The sequence below is a fragment of the Triticum dicoccoides genome, chromosome 6A (assembly GCF_002162155.2).
Source record: "Triticum dicoccoides isolate Atlit2015 ecotype Zavitan chromosome 6A, WEW_v2.0, whole genome shotgun sequence".
Taxonomy (NCBI): Eukaryota; Viridiplantae; Streptophyta; class Magnoliopsida; order Poales; family Poaceae; genus Triticum; species Triticum dicoccoides.
The window spans coordinates 15,304,003-15,330,443 of NC_041390.1; the positions used below are offsets into that span (position 1 = coordinate 15,304,003).

Sequence of the window (26,441 nt, forward strand, 5' to 3'; positions counted from 1 at the left end):
GGGCGTTCTTCTAGTTAGATAGGAATTCTTCTCATCTTATTTCTAGAAGCCTTCTTGCCCTCCAAGTCTTGTACCTCTATATATATTCGCCCTCAAGGCTCAGTAATACACACACCGTATTATGTCAATTATCTCCTTTCTAATCCTCTTACAGTCTTGTGTTAACTTCCATGTGGAAGCACACGCACCATGGTCTGACCTCGCTCGGAGAAAAAAATTTGATTCTCGCGATGCACGACTCGATCAGGAGGGTGTTCGGAGTATTCCCTAGAACCATTACACTCAACTATACAGGGCTTTGTTCTTCTGTACTGTTAACACTTGGATTCACCATAAGACGGCAAGCAATTTCAAATTGGTTTATGAACGATACAGAATTGTGTTGTCACTAAAAGAAAAAAAACTTGGATTCAGCATGAAATAGCCGGCCGGATCGGAGCCGAGCATCTTGCAGGCTGTCTTCGACGTAATCTCATACCTACCTCGTAAGGTGATATACTCTACTTCTAACAGCCGTTAGGTTATGTTCAATTAACAGTCCATATCAGTTTAGGTGCACCTTGAAATTATCAGCTGGATACTGTTCGAGTAGAGATGGGCAACATTGAAATGTGGTTAAATAGTTCTGTAACCATATTTTATATTTCCTTTCGTATCAAACTACCCATTAAGTTTGTTTGAGACTAGGTTGTTAAAGAAGTTGAGCACAACGTACTTAGTCTCAGACTAGGCTTTCTAAACATTCATTTGATTGGACATTATTGGACCTGGTGTATGTGTGTGCGTTGCTTGATTGGTGCTCTTCGCCGGCGCTATTCGTCACGGTGTCTGCCGGCCGGCGGTATGCACACAGATGACGAGGGCCAGGACACTGCTGTAAATAACTCAGGTACGGTGCAGACCACATGGAGTATGATTTTCTGCCGCAGGAAATGGACGCGCTCGCCATTTGCCGCCGGCCGATCCATCCATATATATGCGTGTGTGCGCGATCTTCTGCGGGCAGGGTCGCGAACATGAGGAGACCAACCCAAGCGCACCTCGCCGGCACTGCCGCGCTCTTCCTGCTACTGGCAGCCACCATGCCGGCGACGGCAGTTGCCGTGGTGTCTTCCGAGGCCGATGCCCTTCTAGCATGGAAGGCCAGCCTCGTCAACGCGACCGCGCTATCTAACTGGACCCAGGCCACGCCGGTCTGTGACTGGGATCGGGTGCACTGCAACAATGAAAGCGCCGTGGTGGAACTAAGACTAAATGTACTCGGTCTATCAGGCGGGCTCGATACGCTCGACACAGTGGCGTTCCCGGCGCTCGCCTATCTGGACCTTAGCATCAACCACCTTGGCGGCGCCATCCCGGCCAGCATCTCGCGGCTGCGCTCCCTCAAATCACTCGACCTCAGCTATAATGGCTTCAATGGCTCCATCCCGCCGCAATTTGGTGACATGCCAAGCCTCGGCGACCTCATTCTCAACAGCAACAGGCTCGTCGGCAATATCCCACGGCAGCTCTGCAGGCTCATCTCCACACGGATACTGCGAATCTCTGAAAACCAGCTCAGCGGAGAGCTTCCCAACTGCTGGTGCAACCTCCGGTCTCTGGAGGTCATGGACCTGTCAAGCAACATGCTCATCGGGAAGCTTCCGGATTGCTGGTGGAACCTGGAGGCTCTACAGCAGATGCACCTGGCCAATAACTCCTTCTCAGGTGAATTCCCGGCAGCTACTGTAAGCCACAACTGCTCTCTCATCACATTAGATCTCTCCCGAAATGCTTTTGTTGGAGCTTTCCCACTATTGGATGGTTGCCACTCGCTGGTCGGCCTCGACATCAGCAGCAATAGGTTCAGCGGCTCCATTCGGCCGCAGCTCGGTGACATGCTCGGTCTCTTCATCGTCCGGCTCTACAATAACAGCCTCGTTGGTAACGTCCCACACCTGCTCTGCAGGCTCCTCCTCATTGGCAATCTAGATTTGTCCGACAATCTGCTTGCCGGGGAGCTCCCGGACTGCTGGTGCAACCTCAAATATCTGGTGTTCATGGATCTATCTAATAACCGGCTCACGGGGAAGCTCCCGAACTGCTGGTGGAACCTGAAGGCTCTGAGTTTCATGGATCTATCCAACAACTCCTTCTCAGGTAAAATTCCCGCGGCTGTGGCAAGCTACAACTGCTCTCTTAGGTCACTTTATCTCGCCGGAAATGGCTTTGTTGGTGCTTTCCCGCCGGTCCTAGAGGGTTGCAACTCCCTGACCACTCTGGATCTAGGGAATAACATGTTCTTTGGTGTTATCCCTCCATGGATTGGGAGTCAGGTTCCAATGCTTAGAATCCTTAGTCTCAGATCAAACAACTTCACTGGAGAAATTCCTCGAGGTTTATCACAGCTTTCACAACTTCAGTTGCTCGACATGTCCAACAATAGCTTGACTGGCTCAATTCCTATAGGCTTCGGCAACTTGACCTCCATGAGGCACCCAAAAAATGTTTCAGCAATAGATAAATTGTTGTGGGGTAAATATGATGACAGACTTGGTATAATCTGGAAGGGTCGGGATCAGACTTTCAGAGGCACAATCCGATTATTAGCCGGTATTGATTTATCAGACAATTTTCTATCACAATGCATCCCCGAAGAGTTAACCAATCTTCAGGGCCTTCGGTTCCTAAACCTTTCAAGAAACCATATGTCGTGCCGCATTCCCCAGGACATTGGTAGCCTCTCTTTTCTTGAGATCCTTGATCTATCATCTAATCAACTTTTTGGAAACATTCCTCAAAGCATCACACAATTATCAGGGCTCAACACGTTAAATGTCTCGAACAATCTTTTGTCGGGCAAGATACCCACCGGAAATCAGATTCAGACGCTGACTGACCCATCAATTTACTCCAACAATTCTGGGCTTTGTGGATTTCCTCTAAACATTTTGTGTGCCACTACTTCGCTTGCACCGGATGAGAGAAATGGTGAAGAGGAGGACCACTGGATGTACTACTGTGTGATTGCTGGGATTGTGTCTGGTCTCTGGTTGTGGTTTGGGATGCTCTTTACAATTAAGTCGTGGAGATGTGGTTTTCTTTCCTTTGTTGATGGCATGCAATGTAAAATTATGAAAAAGTTGTGACATTAGCGGTGTTATCTGCAATGCTGTACCTCTTTCATTTTTGTTGGCGAATGTACAATGTTATACCAATGTAATAGCATCGAATCGTTTGGTAAATTTGGTCGCAATGCATGTCACTCACATTTTTCTTCTCAAATTGATTTGATTACGTTCTTGCCTGTACAATGCATCTCACTCACATTTTTCTTCTCTGGCTCTACTTGACTATTCTATCAATCTCTTCTACGACGTATTCGATTCATCTCACGTTCACCTGAAGGGGCTGGCTGTCGTCGTCGGCTCCGTGAACGTCTCCAGCCGCGGCTCCGTCAGGTCCACCTCCTCCTGCTCCGCCGACCGCCAGCTCCGCCCCATCGTCGTCATCATCGTCACTGGCATCCCGACGTTAACCATGACCTCTCCGGACAAGACGGCGCCCTTGGCATTGCTGCCGTTCCCTCCGTGCAGGTGATCGCGGCGATGGCCGTAGTCGTCGTCGTCCTGCCACACTGAGCATTCCCGCGGCCTCTCGGCGTGGAAGCCCGGGGCGAAGGCGCCGGCGGCGGCGGGCAGGTGGTGGCGACGGCGCTTGTCGGCGTGGGGCGCGATGGTGGAGAGGATCTGGACGACTTCGGTCATGGTGGGCCTGGCCTCGGGGTCCCACTGCAGGCACTCCCTGGCCAGGTGGGCCATGATCTGCATCTCCTCGGGCGGGAACGCGCCCTTCAGCGCCGGGTCCGGCAGCTCCGCGACCACCAGCCTGCTGTCCCGCAGCCGCGACGTCGCCCACATCACCAAGCTCTCGTCCGTGCCCGCGCCGCTGGCGCCGGCGCCGCCCCTCTTGTGCACCGGCTGCCGGCCCGTGATGAGCTCCAGCACCACCACGCCGAAGCTGAACACGTCCGACTTGAGCGACGCCTTGCCGACGATGGCGTACTCGGGCGCGAAGTACCCGAAGGTGCCCAGCATGCGCGCCGGCGAGCTGGAGCAGCTGGTCACGCCATCGTTCATCAGGCACTTGGCCATGCCCAGGTCCGTGATCCTGGCTCTGAACCTGTCGTCGAGCAGGATGTTGGTGGACTTGATGTCGCGGTGGAGGATGCGTGGCGCCGCCGCCTCGTGGAGGTACTCGAGGCCCCTCGCCGCACCCAGCGCCACGCCGACGCGCGTCGCCCAGTCCATGGGCTTCCTGTTGAGGTCGTCCAGGCACTCCCTCAGGTTGCCGTTGGTCATGCACTCGAACACCAGCAGACGCTCCAGCTGCCGCCCCTGCCGCTCCGAGCAGTACCCCAGCAATGGCACCACGTGGCAGTGGTTCAGCCGCGACAGCAGCTCTATCTGTTCGTTCATGGAGGAAGAAGATTCAGATGCCAATCAATGGTCATGGATTATGGATGTTCTCTTTTTCAGAGTTCACACTTTTTTGAAAAAAGTTTGTAGTTCAGACTTAATAACAGAGTAAAACAGAGCATCAGAACATGATTTGCAATACCTCTGACAGGAACTCATAGTCTTCGTCCGCACCGCCGAGGGGCCGAAGCTTCTTCACGGCGACGACTTTGCCATCAGCGAGCTGGCCACGATACACCTTGCTCGTCCCACCGACGCCGATGAGCTGTTCGTCGGAGAATTTTCCGGTTGCCTGGTCCAACTCCGCGTAGGAGAATCGGAGAACCACGCCAGGGAATGGGCCGTCTTCGCTCCGGGAGACGAGCGGACAGCTGCACAAAAACCCTGCGCCGTGACAGAAAAATCAGAGTTGAAACAAGAACCAAGACTGACCTCCTGAATAGAGAACTCTGAAGAAATTCGGACAAATAACACAGAAATGTTTTGCCTTGCCTTTGATGACACTGAGCCCGGGTTTGGGTTTCAGTTGGGTAAGGGGAGAAGATCGGTGGCTAACGAGGTTCGATCTGCTATTCCAGCTGGCGTACTTGTCAAAAGAGTGCATCCTGGAACGCGGAGAGAGCGCGTCCTTGCGGCGGAAGTAGTACGCCGTGGTGCCGACAAAAGCAACAGTGGTGAGAACCACACATACCAGGAGTGTTGCAATGACTGTTTTGCTAGAGAAATGCTTCCTCCCTTGTTCAGAATTTCCTGGAGTTAAAACAGGCAGAATTCAGGTTATCATCAGTAACCACAAAATAGATTCCCTCCAAATTGATGGATATGTCTGAATCAATAGAGAAGAATTTCATATACCAGATGTGCAGTTACAGGAAGTGAAGCAACTCGTGCTGTGCACCACACCATCTTCTTCTTCCTGAAGGGCCTTATCGGAGCGGCACGAGCAGTTCCATGACCCTGTGCCGCCGTTTTCATCTGCAACGACAAAGACCCAAAGTTCAGGTATCTTCCGTGGCATGACTTGTTTAACTGCTGATAAGCATTAATTGTGATTAATTTCTCATACCTCGTAGGCAATGGCACGAGGAGTCGCAACTGGATGACAGGCTGCTGTTGGAGTTTGGTTCACCTAGCGGATGAGCAGCGCATACACATGTCCAGCTTGTGGCTCCAGTCCCCCCTGCGGCGTTATCTGTATGTTTTATGAGAGGACCAGATGTTAAATCACCTATATTTGAGCACATTTCATACAGGGCACTATGGTAATCTAGGTGTTTAGCACATTCTAGAAGAATTCTGTTGCTCATGAATTCGCAGTGCTTACCACAGAATGCTCCTTGTATCAGAAGTACACAGCTGAGGGAGGCCACGAGAAGCTTCATGTGGAGATCCATCATCGGCTAGTTTGCAGGTAGGGAGTGGGGACTGGGGAGGAATATCAAACAGACCCCATCCAGTTCAATCTCTGAAGAAAAGATGGCAAATAATAACGGATGTTTGAAATCATGGCTTATTGACCAAAATGGGAGAAAAGAACATCAACTTGATACATGAATAGCACTATGAACAAGTAGACTTTACACTTTTGATATTGTTAATAAAGAGTGCATGGTGGACTATCTATCAAATTATGCGACTATTTATATCGAGGGGAACAGATTTAAAACAAAGAAACAAGTGCAGTTCATCATTAGCAAGCACAAAATCCTATTAGATGTCGAGTCATCGTTAACAAGTTAAAACTGGAAGGAGATTGAGTGACTCTGAAATTTATACTTACAGCTATCTATCTTAGTGCTAAACAGATCTATGAAGCTTGCCAAACATACGGCAGTGACAAGATCTCTCTGGTAGTTCAAAGGCAGAAATCAACCGAAACGGTAATGAACCGGCCTAACTTATGAATTGCTTCAGACAGTATCCTGGTCTGGGAGTACAACTAAAGAGAGGTGGAGTTCTAAGTTATGATTAACAAAGGGGTCAGCTTATATGAAGGCAAGAGAATCCGAGCAACGAAGGGACAGAAAGCTATCAACTTCAACGACAAGAAAAGTCTTGTAAATGCACTGCACATCCATCATTGTGATAATAAACTCAATTCAGGACCAGCACCCTGCAAGACAGGGGACATCTCAACCCACAGCACTACACACTAGGAAAGATAAGTAAAATAGGTCTACGGCTAGGACACCTAGAACAGCAGCCATCTGTTTCCAACTACAAAGAGACTGGATTGCATGTGCTAATTGGGTGTGATGTTGGATGGAGACTGTGGACTGAAAGTTGAGAGGGCAACAACTGACATGAGAGCCGCAGATGTTACGGATGCTTGGCTTGGCGGTGGTCAGAGATCTCAGGCTTGGCAAGGCTTCAAAAACCCGCCATGTGCAAGAAGATAGCACCAAACTGCGAACTGATGCAAAAGAGCATGGCCAGGTTGCAACTGGTCTTTGCTGCTAGAACACGACGTTCTTAAGCATTCGCCGTGAAAAGGCAAAAACCAGAACCTTCGTTTGCAGGAACTTGGGCACAACCACAACAGGACAGGTTCTGCAAAGATGGTGCCATCAGTAGCTTAACACCGCAAGCCTCAGATCAATAACGAGCAGCACTAAGATCATCATCATCATTCTGCGACACCTCATCTCCCGCTCTCTTTTGTTTAATCAAACGCGGCTTTAGCCACTGGATTCTGTCGGCAAAGGACGGCGCGGCGGCTTCTTGAGGAGACGACCAAACTTTCTTTCTTTCATTTCTGATGGCTACACCTCACCTCGAGCTGCATGCGCATGGACGTGCCATCTGCAACCACCGCTGCTCAAACTATTCCAACCATCCATGTAGGTGGTGGTGGGCAGGCAGCAGCAGCTTCCCCTTTGCGTCTCTGAATTCCCTTTTCGGCGACGCTGAACCGGTTGGTTGGTTGCGAGGCACACGTCGTATCTAGATTCTACTCACATGCATTATACATTTGTTATACAACAACACTATTAGCAAGTTGTGTCAATGGTTGAAGTCACTCGACATTCTCTTGGAGAAGAAAAAAGGAATTATGTGTAATATCAATCAACTATCAACACCTGGGGCCTGTTCCTGGGATCCCACATGAGCAGTTGCCAATCTCCTCTGCACCGACGACGCCGTGAACGGGAAAACAAAATGGAAAAACCATTTGATTGATTGATTGATCGCCTCCGTGACGGCCAAGCTCGGTAGGCCAGCCAAGATGGTGAGGAATGATGAAAAGGAAAGAAAAGGGAGGGCCTGATGCTGACACTGATAGATGGATGCTAGTAGTAGTACATGTAAACGTGGTTCATCATTGGGTTTGGTCCCAGGTCAGGGGCAAACACAATCTCCAGAAAAGCCAAGGGAGGGCATAATAATCCCGGTCGCCGGGATTTTGAGACTCATTGGTTGCAAACAAACGCAACGCATCTCGCTTTCGTTCGTTGGTTGGTTTTTCCCTCTTTATGCAACCACTGCCATTAAAGTAATGGTGGTGATGGGTGGAGTGAGGAGGGGAGTGAGGAGGGTGGCCTGGGATGAGCATAGTCATAGTAGGACAGTATTAAACTAGTGGCCTTACTACTGACAGCATCCGAGGGTGATACTAATACTAATACTACTAGTGCCTGCTGTCAGTAAGACAGCATCCGAGGTGGTAAAGGTGAAACCAGAGGAAGATTTGAAGTCCCATTGTTGTGGATCTTGGTGGCGTGGATGAATTCCATCCTCCCCAACCACTGCCAGAGGAAGATTCGATCCATCTTGCTAGAGACAATGCTATGGATCTTGGTGGCGTGGCAAAAGAAGAGAAATGTGGGCAGAGCACGTTGGAGGGAGTAAATTACCGCTCCCCAGGCGAGGCAGCTAGGAATTGAAGACCGGGGACGAAGGAGAAAAAGCTGCTACCGTCCTCCAAGGGAGAAAACAAGTGTGCTCCGTGACCAGGACCAGCAGGTGGACTAAAGGAATCATTCTGCGATCTTGCAGAGCAGCAGATGGAGGAGGCGGCCAAGGTAGACAGTACAGCGAGATGGCATCTTCCCGGCATGCCGGTAATGTGAACCAGAACCTGAGCCTGAACTGAAGTGAGCCCGGCTGTAGAATGTAGCCGTCCCATTTTTTTGAAATCTAGTGAAGGCGAGTGAAGGGAGAGGAGCAATCTCGTTCCCATTCCCGTCGTGGACGAATTCGAAGCTGTTCATATCACGCTGGTGACCGGCGGCGAAGGAGGAAGAAGCAGATAGAAGGCGACACAAGAGAAGAGAGGAGGGCTCTGGGCGAGTCGAGGTTTCAGGAAGAAATCCGCGCGTAGGTGGGGGGAGGAGCGAACCGAGCGAGGAAGCAGGCAAGGCAAGGCAAGGCAAGGCGAGGCGAGGCGATAGGATAAAAGACGAGGGCAGTGAGCGTCGCAGTCGGCGCCAAGGAATGACGAGGAGCGGAGAAGGGAAGGTGGGTACCTCAGTCCTCGTCCTCGCCCGCTGTTGAGCTTCATCCATGGAGCTCCACCGTGTCCGCTGCCGTCTCCATCGCCGCCTGTCCGCCCGCGTGCGTGCCTGGGAAGGGATGGGGCGTGGGTCTGGGGAGCGTTTCTGTTTGTCTGATTGCGCTCGCTCGAGTTGAATGCGCTCTAGGTATACCCGTTGGTCAGGCCAGTAGAGAGTAGAGCAGGGAGGGGCAGGATGAGGTGAGAGATGCGGCCGAGTCCACTCCTCCACCTCTATCTCTTGGGCCTGTCCGTCCGTCCTCACGCGCGACACCGCCCCCAAATTCAATCCAATCCTCCCTCCCCCACAACCAATCATGCCAGTCACGCGCTCCCGGGTTCATGCCCCGCCGCGTACGCACGCACGCACGCACGTCCCACCAACACGCACCGCTTGCAGTTCCACGGGCCACACCGTCGGCAAAATTTCATGTTCTGACCCTTTTCTGAAACCTATTTGAGATTTGACTCTAATTTTAAAAAATTTCAAGATTTGACATTTTTGCTACCACCACAGTCTATGGCGGTCTACCGTCAAGGACTTTGGCGGTAGGAAACATCGCTACTGCCAACTGGTCTGGCGGTAGCCTGCACATCCCTATCGCCAAGGTGCTTGGCGATAGGCACGAGCACGCACTGTGTTCAATACTTAGAGTTTTTTGGCGGTAGGGCATGCAACCCTACCGCCAGGGTCTTTGGCGATAGGCTGTTATCCCCGACCGCCATGATCCCTGGCGGTAGCAAAAGGGTCAGATCTCAAAAAATAAAATCAAACTAGGGTCAAATCTCGAATAGGTTTCAGAAAAGGGTCAAAACACGAAATTTAGCCACACCGTCCACCCTTCTTCCACAAAATACATAAATTAACCAAACAAGAAGAAAATGGCAGTAAAACACACCACCAAGTACAACACCGATAAAGACTTTGTCGTTGATTCACCGAGTATAAGTCCAGCTTTTTTCTAAAAAAATAAATAAATAATGCCGCACTAGTAGTTAATATCAATTCTCTCTAGACCCAGATCGGGTTCCTCCCCTCCCCTAGGCATACATGTCCATGTGCACTACAGTTGACTTACCGCGCCATACCTCGGCATGTCTACACAGCACACACATTTTCTGCCTCTCACAGCAGGCTGGTTATTCCCACCAGATCGGATCCAAGGCAAGGCAGCTCAGCCACCTCACCTAGCCCCATTTCCCAGCGGAGACCAAATCCTTGCGCCAACCTAAAAATGTACTCCCTCCGTCCCAAAATTCTTGTCTTAAATTTGTCTAAATACAAATGTATTCTTGTCTTAGATTTGTCTAAATACAAATGTATCAAGTCACGCTTTAATATTAGATACATCCGTATCTAGACAAATCTAAGACAAGAATATTGAGACGGAGGAATACTCCACTTACTTATATTCAGACTGTCAGAGATCACAAGGCCTAACCAAGGGTCAAAGCAGGCAGGCAGTCAGTCAGTCACACAGTCAGATTCGCACAGAACACGCAAAGGGTTAATTGGGCATTCGCTGAAACAACCGGCACTTCTATAAACAACTTACTGGAGTTAGTTCAAAAATTGCTACCACATCAACAGGGGCGTTCCTCTGCCCACGCATCTCTCGGCTATACAAGGATGCTATTCGCTGCTAAAGGCTCTACACCGGCTTCTAAGTGGACGACTCAAGACAACAACAGCAGAAGAGTGAAGCAACCGATGGCCTACAACACATCGCGCCGACTAGGATTCGTCGTCGGACAGGCACACCACCTCCGCGCTGGGCCCTGCTGCGTTGCTGGGGCCGACGCTGTCAGGCTCCACGCCGAACCTGGCCGGCATGTACGGGTTGCTGTTCGGTTCCAGGCCTGGATGGTTGAGGACGACAGGTAGCTGAGCGCCGCCGGCGTGCTGCTGGCTTCCTGGCGCCGCCGGACCTGCTGAGGTGCTGCTGCTGCTGCCGCCCAAGGCCATGTTCAGATACGATGCCTGCTGCTGGACCTGGGCAAACGTGAGAGCGGGGTTCGGCGTCCAGACGGGGTCTAGATGCCGGCCAGGTGGCAAAAGGTATGACGGGGTAGCCGGGCTTGAGCCTGACGCTGACGGCAGCACTGGCTGGTGAGCCGAGCCTGCTGGAGTCATGGAGGCTAGCACGGCGCCTGGCTGCGGAAACGGAAACGTCGGCCTTAGGCTCTCCGTGGCAAACTGCCCACCCGCTGGAACCCCTATGATGGTAGGAAGCTGCTGCTGCTGGTGGTGGTCTGTGGAGATGACATATGGCGGGCGCATCCTGAGGTGCTGCAGATGAGGAGAGGGCGCACGCAGCTGCTGTGCTGCTGCTCCAGCGGGCCCGTAGCTGCCCTGTGGCCGAGGTGTCGGAATAGCAGGTGGCATTGTTCTGTACAGAATGCTGGGTGGAACTGATTGTGGCTGGACAGGGCGCAGCTGTGGTCCAGCAGGTCCGTGGCTTGCATGTAGCGAAGGCGCTGGAACAAAAGGCGGTGATATTGCTCCAGAGAGATTGCCAGGCATGGCTGACGATGATGTTGCTCCAGAGAGATTGCCAGGCATGGCTGACGATGATGTTGCTCCAGAGAGATTGCCAGGCATGGCTGACGATGATATTGCTCCAGAGAGATTGCCAGGCATGGCTGACTGTGACTGGACGGTCCGTGATGAGGATGGTAGAGCCACCGGCGGAGGGCGGACGGAGGGTTCTGCTGAACTGTGCGCTGCCACTCCGGGGGATGGTGATGGGATAACCGACGGCGATGCTGCGATCCGAGCCGCTGAAGAAGAAGACTCGGGTAGCTGCTCCATTACAGGGTTCATCAATCTCCCTGAAAAAGCACAAGGAGAAAACTAACCATTACTCGCACGATCAAACGATTAAGGAGCATCTGAGTAAGCAACAGATCATGGATTTAAATTGTGCTTTGGCTTTTCAAATCAATGTAATGCAACCATCTGGCGTGGGATTCCTTGAAAAAGAAGTGACAAACAACAAGAAAATGACACTCCTCACAGATCACACATGTAAAGGTTTCACCATACAGAAACAGCCAAATATACACAAGGTGCTGGTAAATGAATCATGCAAGGACACCATGCTCCATCTTATATGTTTTTTTAAACACTTTTGCTTTTTTTTTGGAACACTGCTCCATCTTATATGTTTTTTTTAAACACTTTTGCTTTTTTTTGGAACACTGCTCCATCTTATATGTTGATCAAAAGAAAAAGAGGCGTTTCGAAAGATGTGTATTAAACAGAAATATCACAGCGAGCAGAGCTAAAATGCTGAAAGACTAGCTATGACCAGATCATTGTTTTGGAAAACAAACAAGATACTCTAGCAACAGTTAGGTGGATACCATGAGATGCAACTGATGGTGTGAACTGGCGTTGGAAATTCTCAGCTAGTGATTTGCTCACGTAAACTTTCTGGTAGATACCATTCAACTGAGTCCGCTTCAGACGATGAGTGGAATCTTCTTGTTTAAGTAACGAGTCATACTTCCTGTTTATCTTCTCTATTTCTTGGTTGCGCTCTGCCTGAAGCTGTGATCTCTGTTTACAAATAGATGTGCAGCCAAGGAAGACATGAAAAAAACTCACGACTAGCACATGCAATTTACAGTAAAACAGATAATAGACAAACAAAACAAAAAAACAAACCTTATCTTCATGACCTTTATCAAGCAAAGTGCTCCAATGAATTATTTTCTCCAACTCATTTCTCAGCGGTTCATCACTAATGATTGGATTATTAAACACTAATGGCGTGACTGGAGGGAGTTGGGTAGGCTGCTCAGGACCGGTAGGGATATGCTGAACTGTGGTTGATAATTGCTGTTCAGGCTGCAAATCCTGGGCTGCCGTACTGCCTACCATACCTGCTCCTTCTGCTCCTGCAGGTCGATCACGCATTGAGGCTGATGGCTGTATTTCAGACTGCAGATCATGCTCAGGACTGGCTGCTGTGTTTGGTTCAAAACCAGGCTGTCTCCTTTCTTCAGAACGTGTTCTTTCAAGTGGATCATGCTGAACTGTGGTTGCTGTTTGCAGTTCAGGCTGCAAATCCTGGGCTACTGTCGTGCCTAGAACACATGCTCCTTCTGCTGCCACAGGTTGATCCTGCATCAAGGCTGATGGTTGTATTTCCGATTGCATATCAGGAGCTGTCACCACACCCAACGTATCTGTTGATTCTCCTCTGCCATGTGAATCCAATGAGGTTGATGGTTGCACTTCAGGCTGCGAACCTCGAGTAGCAGTGGCGCCCAAGATACATGCTCCTTCTTCTGCAGGTTGATCCTGCATTGAGGTTGACAGTCGGGCTTCAGGCTGCAAATCGCAAGCTGCCTCTGTGGCCAGAATACCTGCTGGTTCTGCTTCTGCTGGTGGATGACGCAATGTTGCTAAGCTTTGTTGGGCAGGCAGACTGGTACTCTGTTCCACAGGCATTGAGGCTGGTGGTTGTATAGCATGAGGTGTCACAGTGCCGGATAACTCTACTCCTGCATGTGGATCCAGTGAAGGTACTACACTTTGATGGGCAGACGGACTCTGCAGACCAGACACAAAGGGAACGCCCCGCATTGAGGTTGATGATGATTGCATTTCAAGCGGCAAAACCTGAGCTGATATGGCACCCAAGGTACCTGCTCGCTCTGCCTCTGCTGGCTGATCCTGCATTGCTGCCTCGGGACCCGCGATACATGCTCGTTTTTCTGCAGGTCGATCTTGCATTGAGGTTGACTGTTGCACTTCAGGCTGCAAATCGCAAGATTTGTTCAGGAGACATACTTGATAGATACTTGATTGGCAAGTTGCTAAACTTTGTTGGGCGGGTACACTTACACTTTGTTCCACATGCATACTTGATTGGCAAGTCTGAGTTTCAAATTCAGTAGACACTGGTAGGGTAGCTGGGCTAACTGGTGACGCCAAGTGGACTTGATCTGTATCAACAGTGTCATCGTTGTTTGCATTAAATCCCCTAACAAGAGAATCTGCAGGTTGATCCTGCATTGAGGTTGACAGTTGGACTTCAGGCTGCAAATCACAAGCTGCCTCTGTGGCCAGAATACCTGCTGGTTCTGCTTCTGCTGGTGGATGACGCAATGTTGCTAAGCTTTGTTGGGCAGGCAGACTCGTACTCTGTTCCGCAGGCATTGAGGCTGGTGGTTGTATAGCATGAGGTGTCACCGTGCCCGGTAACTCTACTCCTGCATGTGGTTCCAGTGAAGGTACTACACTTTGATGGACAGACGAACTTTGCAGACCAGACACAAAAGGAACGCCCCGCGTTGAGGTTGATGATGATTGCATTTCAGACGGCAAAACCTGAGCTGATATGGCACCCAAGGTACCTGCTCGCTCAGCCTCTGCTGACTGATCCTGCATTGCTGCCTCAGGACCCACAATACATGCTCGTTTTTCTGCAGGTTGATCTTTCATTGAGGTTGACTGTTGCGCTTCAGGCTGCAAATCACAAGATTTGTTCAGGAGACATACTTGATAGATACTTGGTTGGCAAGTTGCTAAACTTTGCTGGGTGGGTACACTTACACTTTGTTCCACATGCATACTTGATTGGCAAGTCTGAGTTTCAAATTCAGTAGACACTGGTAAGGTAGCTGGACTAACTGGTGACTCCAAGTGGACTTGATCTGTATCAACAGTGTCATCGGTGTTTGCATTAAATCCCCTAACAAGAGAATCTGCTCCTTCCAGCAACATACCTGGATTAGCAATATTTTCTGCCTCAACATGTCCAGTATTTCTACAGTCACCAATTGAAGATTCCTGATGTAAAATTAAAGGTGTTTGTGATCAGTTGTCTACCATCACTAAACTATATGCAATGACAATGAACACATAATCAAGTATGATGATACGCGGAATCACGAAAAGCAAAGCAGTACACACTGGAATGACTGGAATGACCACTATGTGCCAAGTTTTGGAATGTGCAAAATAAATATTATTTGTGTCAACTGGCGTAACTTTGAAAGTGCTTTTCAACAAGCGAACGACATAAATGCTCAACAACAACAACAACAACGAAGCCTTTAGTCCCAAACAAGTTGGGGTAGGCTAGAGGTGAAACCCATCAGATCTCGCGACCAACTCATGACATAAATGCTCAAACGAATATAATCAACAACATATGTAACTCTCGATGCCTACGGCACAATAGGCAATCCAGGCTGGAAAAATGATGATTGACTGCATACACAATCTGGACAACCCAAATACATTGTGGCGCATATTCATTTCTTTTTGGGTCTATACATGCCATCATTCCACACACATGACACACTATCACCAAGGTGGGGACTATGGCATGGTGCAAGAGGCAGAAACTTATGGTGGCGAAGCAGGATTTTGAGGTGTTGTTAACTTACCATTTAGTTTATTTTCCATCTTATATCTAGCCATGTTTGTTAGTAAGGTTTTCGAGTCGAAGAGTCGACGAGTCGTTCTGGGGTAGCGACTCATGACGAGTCAAGCCTGGCCGGTCGACGAGTCGTGACTAGTCTCGACTAGTCGAGGGGTTTGAGTCAACCCTGGCAGTGCGACTCGTTGACTAGTCGACGACTACTCGCGATTAGTCGCGTCGCGTGACTCAAAAACAGTGTTTGTTAGGCACACCCCTGTCTTAAGAGGATGGGGAGGTTACTTTCCAATTCCTTATTTAACACTATCTTAAATTTTGTTTCCTTATTTGACACTGAAAAACTTTTTCTTCCCTATCTAACAACGAGTTTAAATTTTATGCCTTTTATGACACTTCCGTCCATTTTGAGCCTAAATAGCACTTGAAAAGACCCTTTTGCCCCTCATGTGATACGTGTGTGTGCAGGGCAGTAGCACACACACGCAGCATCAGTGCGAGGGCAGTAGCACACACGTAGCAGCACATACACACGCACACGCACACACACAGCAGCACACAGGCAGCAACACACACGCAACAGCAGCAGCAGCACACACAGCAGCACGGACGCACGCAGTGTTGGCGCTGCCTCTTGCAGCACCTCTGCTTCTTCCTCCGTTGCCTCATACAACTCTTTCTTTTGCTTTCTCTCTCAACACATATGACTAGGGAACACACCCACACACACACTAGCACCAAGGAAGAGGAACAATGGCTTTGCCAAGAGGTCAGCTCCTTGGTTCACACGAGAAACGATCCAGCACTCTCGCCCACTATGTGTCAATATGCAACATATATACAAGGGTTGGACTCTGGCACTCTCGCCCACTGACCCATAACCTGGCAACTAACTAATCCCTATCTACATGCATGCCCAAGTCTAGCACTTACGCAGCATCCCATAACTTTTTTTTCCCCATAATGGCCACATAATCTGGCCTGCATGCAATGCGTACAAATGTGGTCAAGCACTAACAGACTAACTAACTCACCTTATCTCTAGTGCTCAACGTGACATGCAACACACCCATGATCCACACTTGCACAGTATAACATATGACAAGATTAATCCTAACACGCAGCACACAGGCACGCAACAGCATGCCGGGCGCACACACACACACATATACACGCAATAGCAAACCCACACGCAGCAGCACACACGCACATCCGCGGCAGTAGCACACACGTACGCGCACGCACACACGCAATAGCACATACACGCACACAAACATACCACATGAGGGCAAAAGGGTCTTTTCATGTATCATTTAGGCTTAAAATGAACAGAAGTGTTATAAAAGGCATAAAATTTAGACTCACTGTTAAATAGGGAAGAAATTATTTGTCGATGTCAAATAGGGCATAAAATTTAGACACGGTGTTAAATAAGGAATTCTCTCTTTATGTATAGATTTCCCATTCTTGCGCCTACCCTCCCAGCTGCCCTAGTTTTCCTGTCTGCCACTTTGCTTTTCAGCTGCACTTACCTATCTATCTCCACCAAGACACCACCAGGCCACAAACCTTCAAGCATGCGGCCTCGTAGAACTACCTGTTGTGTTCCATTCACAAGGAACACAACTGCAAACTAATAGACCAACTCGTCTCACTCACAATTAGGATGGGGGAACTGTAGCAAAGTAGCTTATTTCTGGTTATCTGCTAATCTTCTACTCCCTCCGTTCTGAAATATAAGTCTTTTTAGACATTACAAATGGACTACAACATACGGATGTATGTAGACATATTTTAGAGTGTAGGTTCACTCATTTTGCTCCGTATGTAATCACCTATTGAAATCTCTAGAAAGACTAATATTTAGGAACGGAGGGAGTATATGTGACATCATTTGACTAGCTGCAAGATATAGCTCCAGGCAGTTGCAGTTCTATGTGCAGCCTATGGAGAGTCAGTTGACCCCACAGGTTTGTGTAATCACTCTAATTTCGTTCTTGATATTGCATCAAAACATCATAATTCAGAAAATTTATGGCTCTAGCACCGCCACTGGCTTGAGGTTAACTCTTGCAAGAAGTCAGGATTAAAGCACAAGCAAGTTGTATCAGCACACAATCGTCAACAACAAAAACAAAAACAAAAACAACAACAACTACAAAGCCTTTAGTCCCAAACAGGTTGGGATGGACTAGAGGTGAAACCCATAAGATCTCGCAATCAACTCATGGTTCTGGCACATGGATAGCAAGCTTCCACGCACCCCTGTCCATGGCTAGTTCTCTGGTGTTACTCCAGTCCTTCAGAATAAATGCATTCTGGAAAGTGAAAATTATACCTGACCAACTGAATCATCATTTGCAGGAATAGTACTTGATGAACAACCAGCTCTTTGTACACCCATGCCATCAGAACTAAGGATGCAGTTTCCTGGAAAATCAACAGCTTCTGATGCTGGTCCTTCACCTGAGTTCACGGAAGTTGCAACTGGCTCATTTTCCATTGCCTGTGTAGATATGGCCCCTGACAGAACTTCATTTCGTACTAATGCAATTTCCATTAACAATCCATCATCTAATGGCTGCTGGTTATCTGGCACAGAACTTTCAACAATATGATACTCACCACTCTGCTCCTTAAAATGGATGAATTCTTCCATAACAAAGTTTGAATCTGGTAGAGCAATATGCCGATCAAAGTCTTGATCTAATTGGCCTGATTTTGCTACCTGCTGGAGATTCTTCTTCAGATGTCGCTCTACGAGCCACCTATCAGATTGCACTGCCTCGAGTTTGTTATGCTGGAGCCTCATGTGGTCCAAAAATGCACACATAAGCATAGTGAACCACTGAACAGTTAGCTGTATTTTGTCACTCCTGGTCACTTCATCAATGTGACTTCTACGAATATGCTTCAGAACTAAAATGCACACTTCTTTCAGTCTGATAACGTTGTTCTGTGTGTATGTGTCTAAACCTGAGATCTCAAGCTGTTGTTTACAAAGGATATTCTTTTCTCTCAAGGAGAAAACATTGTCAATTAACTCCATTCTTTTCTCCACGATCATGTTAGGAAGGTTATCCTTTGACAAATGACATTCTCTGTGAGTTTCTTGAACAGGTTCCTGCTCCTCTGAGATCATGTGATCAGCACCAGATGAGACCACTTGTGGTGCACCATTTGTGAAATTGTCATGATTGCTGTCAACTAACTCTGTTCTTTTCTCCACAGTCATGTTAGGACGCTCATCATTTGGCAAATGACATTCTCTGTGAATTTCTTGTACAGGTTCCTGCACTTCTGAGATCATCTGCTCAGCACCAGATGAGATCACTTGTGGTGCACCATTTGTGAAATTGTCATGATTGTTGTCAACTAACTCTGTTCTTTTCTCCACAATCATGTTAGGAAGCTCATCATTTGACACATGACATTCTCCATGAGTGTCCTGGATAGGTTCCTGCACCTCTGGGATCATATGCTCAGCACTAGATGAAACCTCTTGTGGTCCAGTACTCGTCAAATTACCATGATCCATTTCCTTACTTTGGAGCATGTGGTTGTTTCTCAAGTTGGTAGAGGTCTCCTCCCATGAGATTTGGGTGTCCTCTACTGACACTGGTTGACCATTGATGCTAGTTTCAATTGCTCTATTTGGATTTTTTTCCTCTGGGAACCTTAATCTTCCATAGATGAATGATGCAAGCTCTTCATTGCACTCACAGTTCAAGCTTTTTCCAGCAAGGGCAATCGACTCTCCACAATTTATCTTATACTTAAGAACAGAAGCAGCATGCCAACACTGGAGAAAAAGATTACAGAACGTTAGCTCTTTTTTTTTTTTTTGAGAAAACGCAAAAGCTTTGCATTTCATTGTATTGAAAAGAAGTAGTTTGGTACAATCCTCCTAGGAGGCCAGCTACAGGGCACGTTAGCATATTTGATAAACATAAATATGAAAAATGAAAATGCAATGACTTTGCGGGTGTCGTTCTTACCAAGGATATGATGATTGCGTGCAGTATGCTCACTGGCTCTGTAACAACAAGATGATTCTTCAAAAAATACTCAAACAACTGTTCAGCCATAGCTCTTACATCATCCTGCATTTCCAATTTACACAAGATGCTCATTAGCCAGGTAAGCATGAAGAATCAGTGCAAGAGCAAAGCAAAAGAATGAACAAATGAGAAAGGCACATAACAAGAATCAAAAGAACCATTAGCGAGAATATTTTCCATATTCCAGTACTAAATCTTTGTTTCACATGGGTGTCAACTGTCAAGAATGTATAATCATTAGGCATAACAGATTAAATTACAGAAAGTGCAACAGAGCATATCTGAACTGCAGACAGTCAGACATATTTAGCAGCTCTTTTCTACTTTAGGTTACTTTTTTCCCTAATCACAGTCCTCAAGACAGGCATATATGAAAGCTCTTGAGAATGTACCAGAATTGGTGTGTTAATACATAAAACTCTTCTACAGTATAACTTTCAGCTTGTCAAGGTGAGTCAGACAAGCTTTAAATATCGGCTCTTGAGTTGTGAGTGTGACCTACATGAAACTTGAGGGCTAGTGTCGACTTATAGCCTAGCTGACATATTATATCTGATTACCATATACGCAATGTGCCCATGAATAACTGCACTTTGAAAATTTCGCCATGACAAACTAGCCAAGAGACAGAAAACAGTAGAGACCAACCATCAAAACAAGGGAGTAAGGGTTGGTCTTACTACCGTTTATGACAAAAGCCCCACTAGATGTAGTTGTGGCACTCGCTGGCAGTTAGTTTAGCCATTTTTTATGTGAGTTTCATTCAGGTGCAAGGAAAGATTCAATTTAGGATTATCGTTTGCTTGTTTTTGGATGCAGATAATAACCAGTTTGTGCGCTTTCTGTAACCTTCTGTACATTAGCAGAACATATTCTAAGTTCTAAGCATAAAAATGTGACTTCTTTGCATCCTGCCAATAGCATGCCATGATGAGAGAGAGAGAGAGAGAGAGAGAGAGAGAACTAAGAAAATTCATACCGGCAATTGTAGGGCCGTAATTAATTTTGATAGCTCTTTCTTAAGTTGGATGTGAAGATTCTTGGGTGTGCTCATTCGCTTTTCAACCCCTTCAGAACAAAAATTGCATCAGAACAATGTAATATGCAAATCTGCAGCTGAATGTATTCTGTGATGATGATCATGATACCTAATTTTTGTTGTGTGTCATCAAGCGGTTGAAGAGCAGGACTCGATGTAGAACAGTTTTCAGGCAACATATCATCATGATTGTTGTCAGGTGAACTTTTTGAAGATGGACCTGTGATTTCGCCAACCTTTCTACGCTTCCTTCTGCTTTGATTGGCTTCTTCAGCAGGATCCTTGGCTCGTTCTTCCAAGTTCTGTACGATCATATGGCTTGATTGTGGTGGCTCAGATATATAGCTCCAACCAGGGGATTTTCCATCCAGTAAATTTGACCAGAAATTAGATGGATCTCCATCCAATGCACGCATTTCCTCTTTTTCACCAATTAGAGTAATGTTTCTTGAGTAAAATTTCCCGCTCATATTGGCTTCCGATATGGATGTGCAGGCAATTTTGGTGCTGCCTACAATATTTGTGGCTAATTTTCCCAAGAACTCTGAAATTACTTTATTCATAAAGTTGTCTCTTTCAGAGCTTTTACTTGCACAGTTGTCATGCTTAAGCTCATCAAGTCTAGAGAAGAGACATGATGCACCCCAACTAATCAAGGAATGGCTTATGCTGTGTGTTATATCCTTATCAATTAGCATCCCCTGTTTTGCAAGCACAAGCCACTTCTCCTCCATTGTGAAAGGAGTGTATAAGCGAAAAATACTTGGATGCCTAAGTTGTGCCTCTATTTTGATTTTTTCAAGAGCATTTTGATCATTTAGTGGGTTCCGGTCACTATTATATATAATAATGGCATCGACAGATGACAGCTCAATACTTGGGAGGCATGCACTTGTTTCAATCAGAAAAACAAATCTCCCCTTAGTCTTGTCATTGAACTTATTAAGTGCCACTGCTTTCTTTGAGAATGATCCACGAAATTCAACACGTTCATATGACTCCGGGCCAAATTTGTGACGCACAACAGTTTCCAATGTATCACCCACTGAGCTTCCACCTGCTACACCAGACTGCCAGGACATCCCAAAAAACATGCTCAGTTAAGAAAAAATGAAGGACTTCTCGAAGACACAAATTTCATAGAGGAGCATCAAGGGAATACGTCAATAAGAAATGACAACATTGTTGAGTACTTGAAGTAACATGTTTGGAACAATAAGTGAAATGGCACTTGCATGTCACTAGGAGGAATTTGTCATATATTATTTCTTTCTATTGTTAATTACTTGTTATAAGAAAAGTACTTTTGCACATCATGGCAACAACGTGTTCACTCGTGTAAAAATCTGCTGAAATAAATAGCATATCGGCATTTTATGTGGCGGTCATGACATCGCACCTGAGGCAAAGTGCAAGCAAGATAGCTAATGAGCTAAGATATTCAAAGCTAAGAAATTAATTATACAAGTTCAGCTTCTAAAAAATGTATGGCAGCAATGTTTTAAAAACAGTGATTGTATGGCATAAAAAAGGAACAGGTGCCCCACATGTTACCATACAATCAACAGTTAGGACACATAACTGGACTACTTGGAGAGAAATAATTAATAGTAGATGCATGACTGAACGAATACCATATAACAATTTTCAGAACCATGATTGGTTGATCAACTGATTACCATCAGTATTAGCCAATAGATAACGTGAAACATTCTAGGATGATAAATCAATCGTATAACATGCAACAACTACAGAGATCTAAGATTCGATAAATTATGCCACACATGATCATAAGTAAAAGAGGGTAATGCCATGAGTATCTCACTTGAAAAAGAATAATAACTCTTAGCCTCTTGTTCCTTATTGCTTCAAGCATTTTTTGAAGAAGCAGTAGCTTGCCACATGCTTGCACTCTCGTAACTATAGGATCAGTGTGATCATGATTGTTGACAGGAGGTCGCAGGGATTCATCAACAAGGTAAGGGTCATCACAGCACTAACATAACGACATGAAGACCAGATCAAAGTCAGTAACAGAGCCATAACTTTGCAGAAGAAGGAATAAAGTACGTGTATTGCAGATTGCATATAGACTGTTATCATACAAGCCGTAAATTTGTTTGCAAAGCACACCTTTGAGAGAGACATAATAATGTCATAAAGAGCTTTATCACTTTTCATCTGCGACTGGAGGACAGATGAGTTTGAAAGCAGTATGGAACAATATATCTGCAGCTGCAGTTGTGAAATGTAAGCAGGAACCCAGTGCTCCAATATTTTTAAAGAATCTGCTTGACGCTCATATGCAATATGACTTTTGAAGTTTCCTTCCAGCATCATAAGGGTCTCAGCAGTATCAACGCGATCGCCATTTTCTTGCTCTCCAGAATTAAGGAATGCTAGAAGTTTCACGTGCTCGGGAAGATTATCCTGCAAAATAACAATATAGCATGGCTTATTTGTGGTATAGAAAAACTGACCGGCCAGAGCTATTGATAGGCACCTTAATTTGGGAGCTCACAAGCAACATTCTGAAGTCAGTGGGAATTTCCTTCAGTTGTTCGAGATATTGTAGAGCTGACTTTTCATAACAATCAACTATGACTGCTTCCCAACCAATGTGTGCTATAGGTTCAATATCCTGTGTCATGGCAGAGAGATCACAATTAAATGACAAACATAAGCTTGAGAGATGGGCTAGGGGTGTAGTAACAACGACATCAATATGATCTAGGTATCTATGTGCTCTTAATTGGTAAGCAGCATTTGCACACTAAGACTAGGCAAGGAAATACTTAGCAGTTGGCACTTACCTCTAGGATAGCATCAGGATGGGATAAGAGAACCTGTAACATACTGCGGCTTCCACTCTCATAGAATTCCAAATCTCGAATTAATTTCAGCTCATCTTTCCCCCCGTCATACACAACAACATTGATAAATGGTGCCAACTTATTGAACTGAACCTCCCATAAGGACAGAGAACCAGGGGTTGTGACAATTAGAAAAGGTTGGCTGATGTCAGGTAATACAGACATTGTGAATAACACGGTCTTCATTACATACTCCTGCATAATAAATGAGTTAAGCATCGAGTCCTTTTTATTTAGAAAGGAGTTCAAAATTAACCAAGTACAACTGTGAGAGATGTACTTATAATTGTAAATTGTTGCATCCCTGTAAACAAAGCAATAGAACATCTCACAATGCCGTGGCCATAACTACTATGAACAAGAATGTGGGTGAAAAACTAGAGTAGATGGACTAGTGATGCTAAGCTACTTGCATGGTTCCTACCTTCTCATCGACAAGAACAGCACCATGAGATTTGTGCCAGTACTCTCGAAGGTGATTGATTGAACACAAGTGATCATTGTCAAAATCAGGATGGCACCCATCTGGCAATCTCTCAAGTTTCTGGAATGAGCTTTGCTTAACCTGTAAAGACAATTAATATTATACAGAAGAGCTTAAGTAGAAGTTCCACGAAAATGTAAAGTTTCAAGCACACTCATAACTAACTTGTGACAAAGAGAACAGCGATAAAGATATTGTCAATGTCGTGATAGTTCAATAAAGCCAGAAAAATAAAGATAACTTTCAAGGGCTAGCTAAATACTTATGGGTTGCTATGGATGTTAAATAATCATGCCTATAGAAGTTCTTTTTTTTCTGCATGAATTGTTTGTAGAAAGAAAAACTCAAAATACACATCAATTGAATCAACTAATCAAAAGATCATGATACATCTGTCTACTGCATAGAATGTATGATAACTACATGAATTCATTTCTCGGCAACTTAGAGGTAATCTCTGAGGGTGAATGGACTGACACCAACTCAGATCTTTATAAGAATTAAAAAAAATGGAATTGGCAGATCAGTTAACACAGTTTTCAGTTTTCTTAGTCTTGGTGGCTAGTATCATGGATCATCTAAAACAGCAAAAATCTTAATGGTATAGACAGCCTAGAAAACGGATGTTACATTTCTATGAAGTTTATCTTCGAACTGACCAGGCTATATTTTCTACCAGAGTCATGTCAATATGTCATGCATGAATTAAAAGTAATATCAGGCAAGCTATAGCAATAAAATTGGTTTTTCCCACCACACCTTTGTTTTTTGGGGAACAGATGATTGTTTTGCAGCTTCACGGCGGTTCTCGTAGTTCTTTTTAAGTTCGTCAGCTTCCGGCGTACATAAACAGGATGAAGTCTCTAGTTCCCATGTTGCATGATCATAGCCAAGACCCCTCCATTTCACTAACCATTCAAGAGTACAATATGTATAATTGACACCAGTTGAGCAAAAGAAATCATCAGCGCAGAAGAAATCATCAGCCAATTTGGGGGGCACAAGTAGCCTCTTCCTCAACAGGCGATGTGGCTTAGTCCATTCCTCCTTCCAAATTGTCTGGGGAATCATTTCACAAGAAAAACATAAGCATGGATCTTTTGCAAAGCCTGAGTCATCCTTCATAGGCACGAAGAAATAAAGTTCACCACAAAAATAATCACCTTTTCAGTATGATTCCTCTTGTTAAACAAGGAAAGAAGATCAGGACCTCCAGGCATGACCTTAATATCACCTTCTGGAATCCAACGGTTATGGACATGTGCCAGATTTTTATACTTGACAAAATACTGCTTGCTAGTTTGCATTCCTACAAACATAGAACCAATAAACAGAGGCACTAAATTAGGAAATAGAAGGCAATACTGCTAGGATAAACTTTGATTTTGTTTCATGCAAGATTATTTTTTTGTTCTTTGCTTACCCTCAGCCTCCTTGACATCCCACACAGACTCTATCCCATCAACAATATAATGTAAGCCAAACTGCAACCTCTTTTTTGTACAGCTGGTACAGAACCAATTCCCAAGGGACAAATATTGATCCAGACAAGACATATGGTACCTACTTTTGCAACCTTTTCCACCACAAGACCTATTACCAATTGAATATATACATCAGATCATCACAAAGTGAATATTGTGCATGATGGACCAAAAGTATACACAGAAGATTAATAATATACAAAGATCAGATGAGAGGTTTTAATAGTGTGTTCTCTTTCCATGATAAGCAGTATAAAAGAACAGGAGATTTACAAGTTCAGTTAGAAATTGGTTTCATAAAACAGGTCAAGTAACGAAAAGTCAAGATCTTCAATATTTGCACATATAGGGATGTACACGCTCATGTATTGAGGGAAGAATATTTTTCATTCGCAAACCGCAATAATATGTTCTTATGGTATCCTAGAGAAATGGCTTCATTTGCATTACTGTTTTCTGTACTAGTAAATACTGATGGAAAAAAAATGAATCAACTTACCTAAAAGTTCCTGGGGTTCCACGACCACAAGCAGCACATATGTTGGAGTTACCATCTGTTCCATCAGATTGGGTCACCTTGAGATGTCCTGAAGCTGAATTTTCTTTTGGAACAGTAATAGGTTCACCATCTCCAACTGTGCTCTTAATCTAACATAATATCAAAAGTTGGACCCGATCACGTTGATGCATAAAAATCAGAAAGCACATCATACTTCTTTTTTGGGGAAAACAAATTTTTTATGTGTGTGTGTGTGTGGATGTGTGGCCACACGAGGAAGGATCGAGTCCGGAATGATGATATACGAGATAGAGTTGGGGTAGCACCAATTGAGGAGAAGCTTGTCCAACATCGTTTGAGATGGTTTGGGCATATTCAGCGCAGGCCTCCAGAAGCTCCAGTGCATAGCGGACGGCTAAAGCGTGCGGAGAATGTCAAGAGAGGGCGGGGTCGACCGATTTTGACATGGGAGGAGTCCGTTAAGAGAGACCTGAAGGATTGGAGTATCGACAAAGAGCTAGCTATGGACAGGGGTGCGTGGAAGCTTGCTATCCATGTGCCAGAGCCATGAGTTGGTTGCGAGATCTTATGGGTTTCACCTCTAGCCTACCCCAACTTGTTTGGGACTAAAGGCTTTGTTGTTGTTGTTGTTGTTGT

The 26,441-nt window shown here is 45.8% G+C and overlaps 3 protein-coding genes across 4 annotated transcripts in view; 1 reads left to right on the forward strand and 2 right to left on the reverse strand.

Annotated features, from left to right (window-relative positions):
* Positions 1-1,016: 1,016 nt before the first annotated feature.
* Positions 1,017-3,128, forward strand: LOC119315489 (probable LRR receptor-like serine/threonine-protein kinase At4g36180). Its single transcript, XM_037590104.1, has one exon. It carries the CDS (start codon positions 1,017-1,019, stop codon positions 3,126-3,128), a length of 2,112 nt encoding a protein of 703 aa, XP_037446001.1.
* Positions 3,129-3,241: 113 nt separating this feature from the next.
* LOC119319403 (receptor-like serine/threonine-protein kinase NCRK) lies at positions 3,242-9,333 on the reverse strand. Of its 2 annotated transcripts, none has more exons than XM_037593885.1 (7): positions 8,924-9,333; positions 5,782-5,922; positions 5,524-5,649; positions 5,313-5,432; positions 4,950-5,207; positions 4,600-4,841; positions 3,242-4,445 (listed from the first exon to the last, which is right to left on the reverse strand). In XM_037593885.1, exons 2-7 carry the CDS (start codon positions 5,852-5,854, stop codon positions 3,378-3,380), a joined length of 1,887 nt encoding a protein of 628 aa, XP_037449782.1. In that variant the 5' UTR covers positions 5,855-5,922; positions 8,924-9,333; the 3' UTR covers positions 3,242-3,377. The 2 variants fall into 2 exon arrangements, with proteins under 2 accessions (XP_037449782.1, XP_037449783.1); XM_037593886.1 differs by lacking the exon at positions 8,924-9,333 and adding an exon at positions 6,238-8,852.
* Positions 9,334-10,443: 1,110 nt separating this feature from the next.
* LOC119319402 overlaps positions 10,444-26,441 on the reverse strand; it is a 19,007-nt gene continuing 3,009 nt past the window's right edge. The window contains exons 6-23 of the mRNA XM_037593884.1: positions 25,785-25,933; positions 25,225-25,394; positions 24,965-25,110; positions 24,561-24,860; positions 23,742-23,882; positions 23,258-23,512; positions 22,948-23,085; positions 22,578-22,874; positions 22,270-22,440; positions 20,554-21,514; positions 20,385-20,473; positions 19,343-19,447; positions 17,683-19,146; positions 14,516-14,752; positions 13,805-14,428; positions 12,620-13,717; positions 12,316-12,511; positions 10,444-11,781 (exon numbers count right to left, since the gene is read on the reverse strand). Coding sequence (XP_037449781.1) covers positions 10,685-11,781; positions 12,316-12,511; positions 12,620-13,717; positions 13,805-14,428; positions 14,516-14,752; positions 17,683-19,146; positions 19,343-19,447; positions 20,385-20,473; positions 20,554-21,514; positions 22,270-22,440; positions 22,578-22,874; positions 22,948-23,085; positions 23,258-23,512; positions 23,742-23,882; positions 24,561-24,860; positions 24,965-25,110; positions 25,225-25,394; positions 25,785-25,933 — 7,638 coding nt within the window. The 3' untranslated portion in view covers positions 10,444-10,684. The remainder of the gene's footprint in view (positions 11,782-12,315; positions 12,512-12,619; positions 13,718-13,804; positions 14,429-14,515; positions 14,753-17,682; positions 19,147-19,342; positions 19,448-20,384; positions 20,474-20,553; positions 21,515-22,269; positions 22,441-22,577; positions 22,875-22,947; positions 23,086-23,257; positions 23,513-23,741; positions 23,883-24,560; positions 24,861-24,964; positions 25,111-25,224; positions 25,395-25,784; positions 25,934-26,441) is intronic.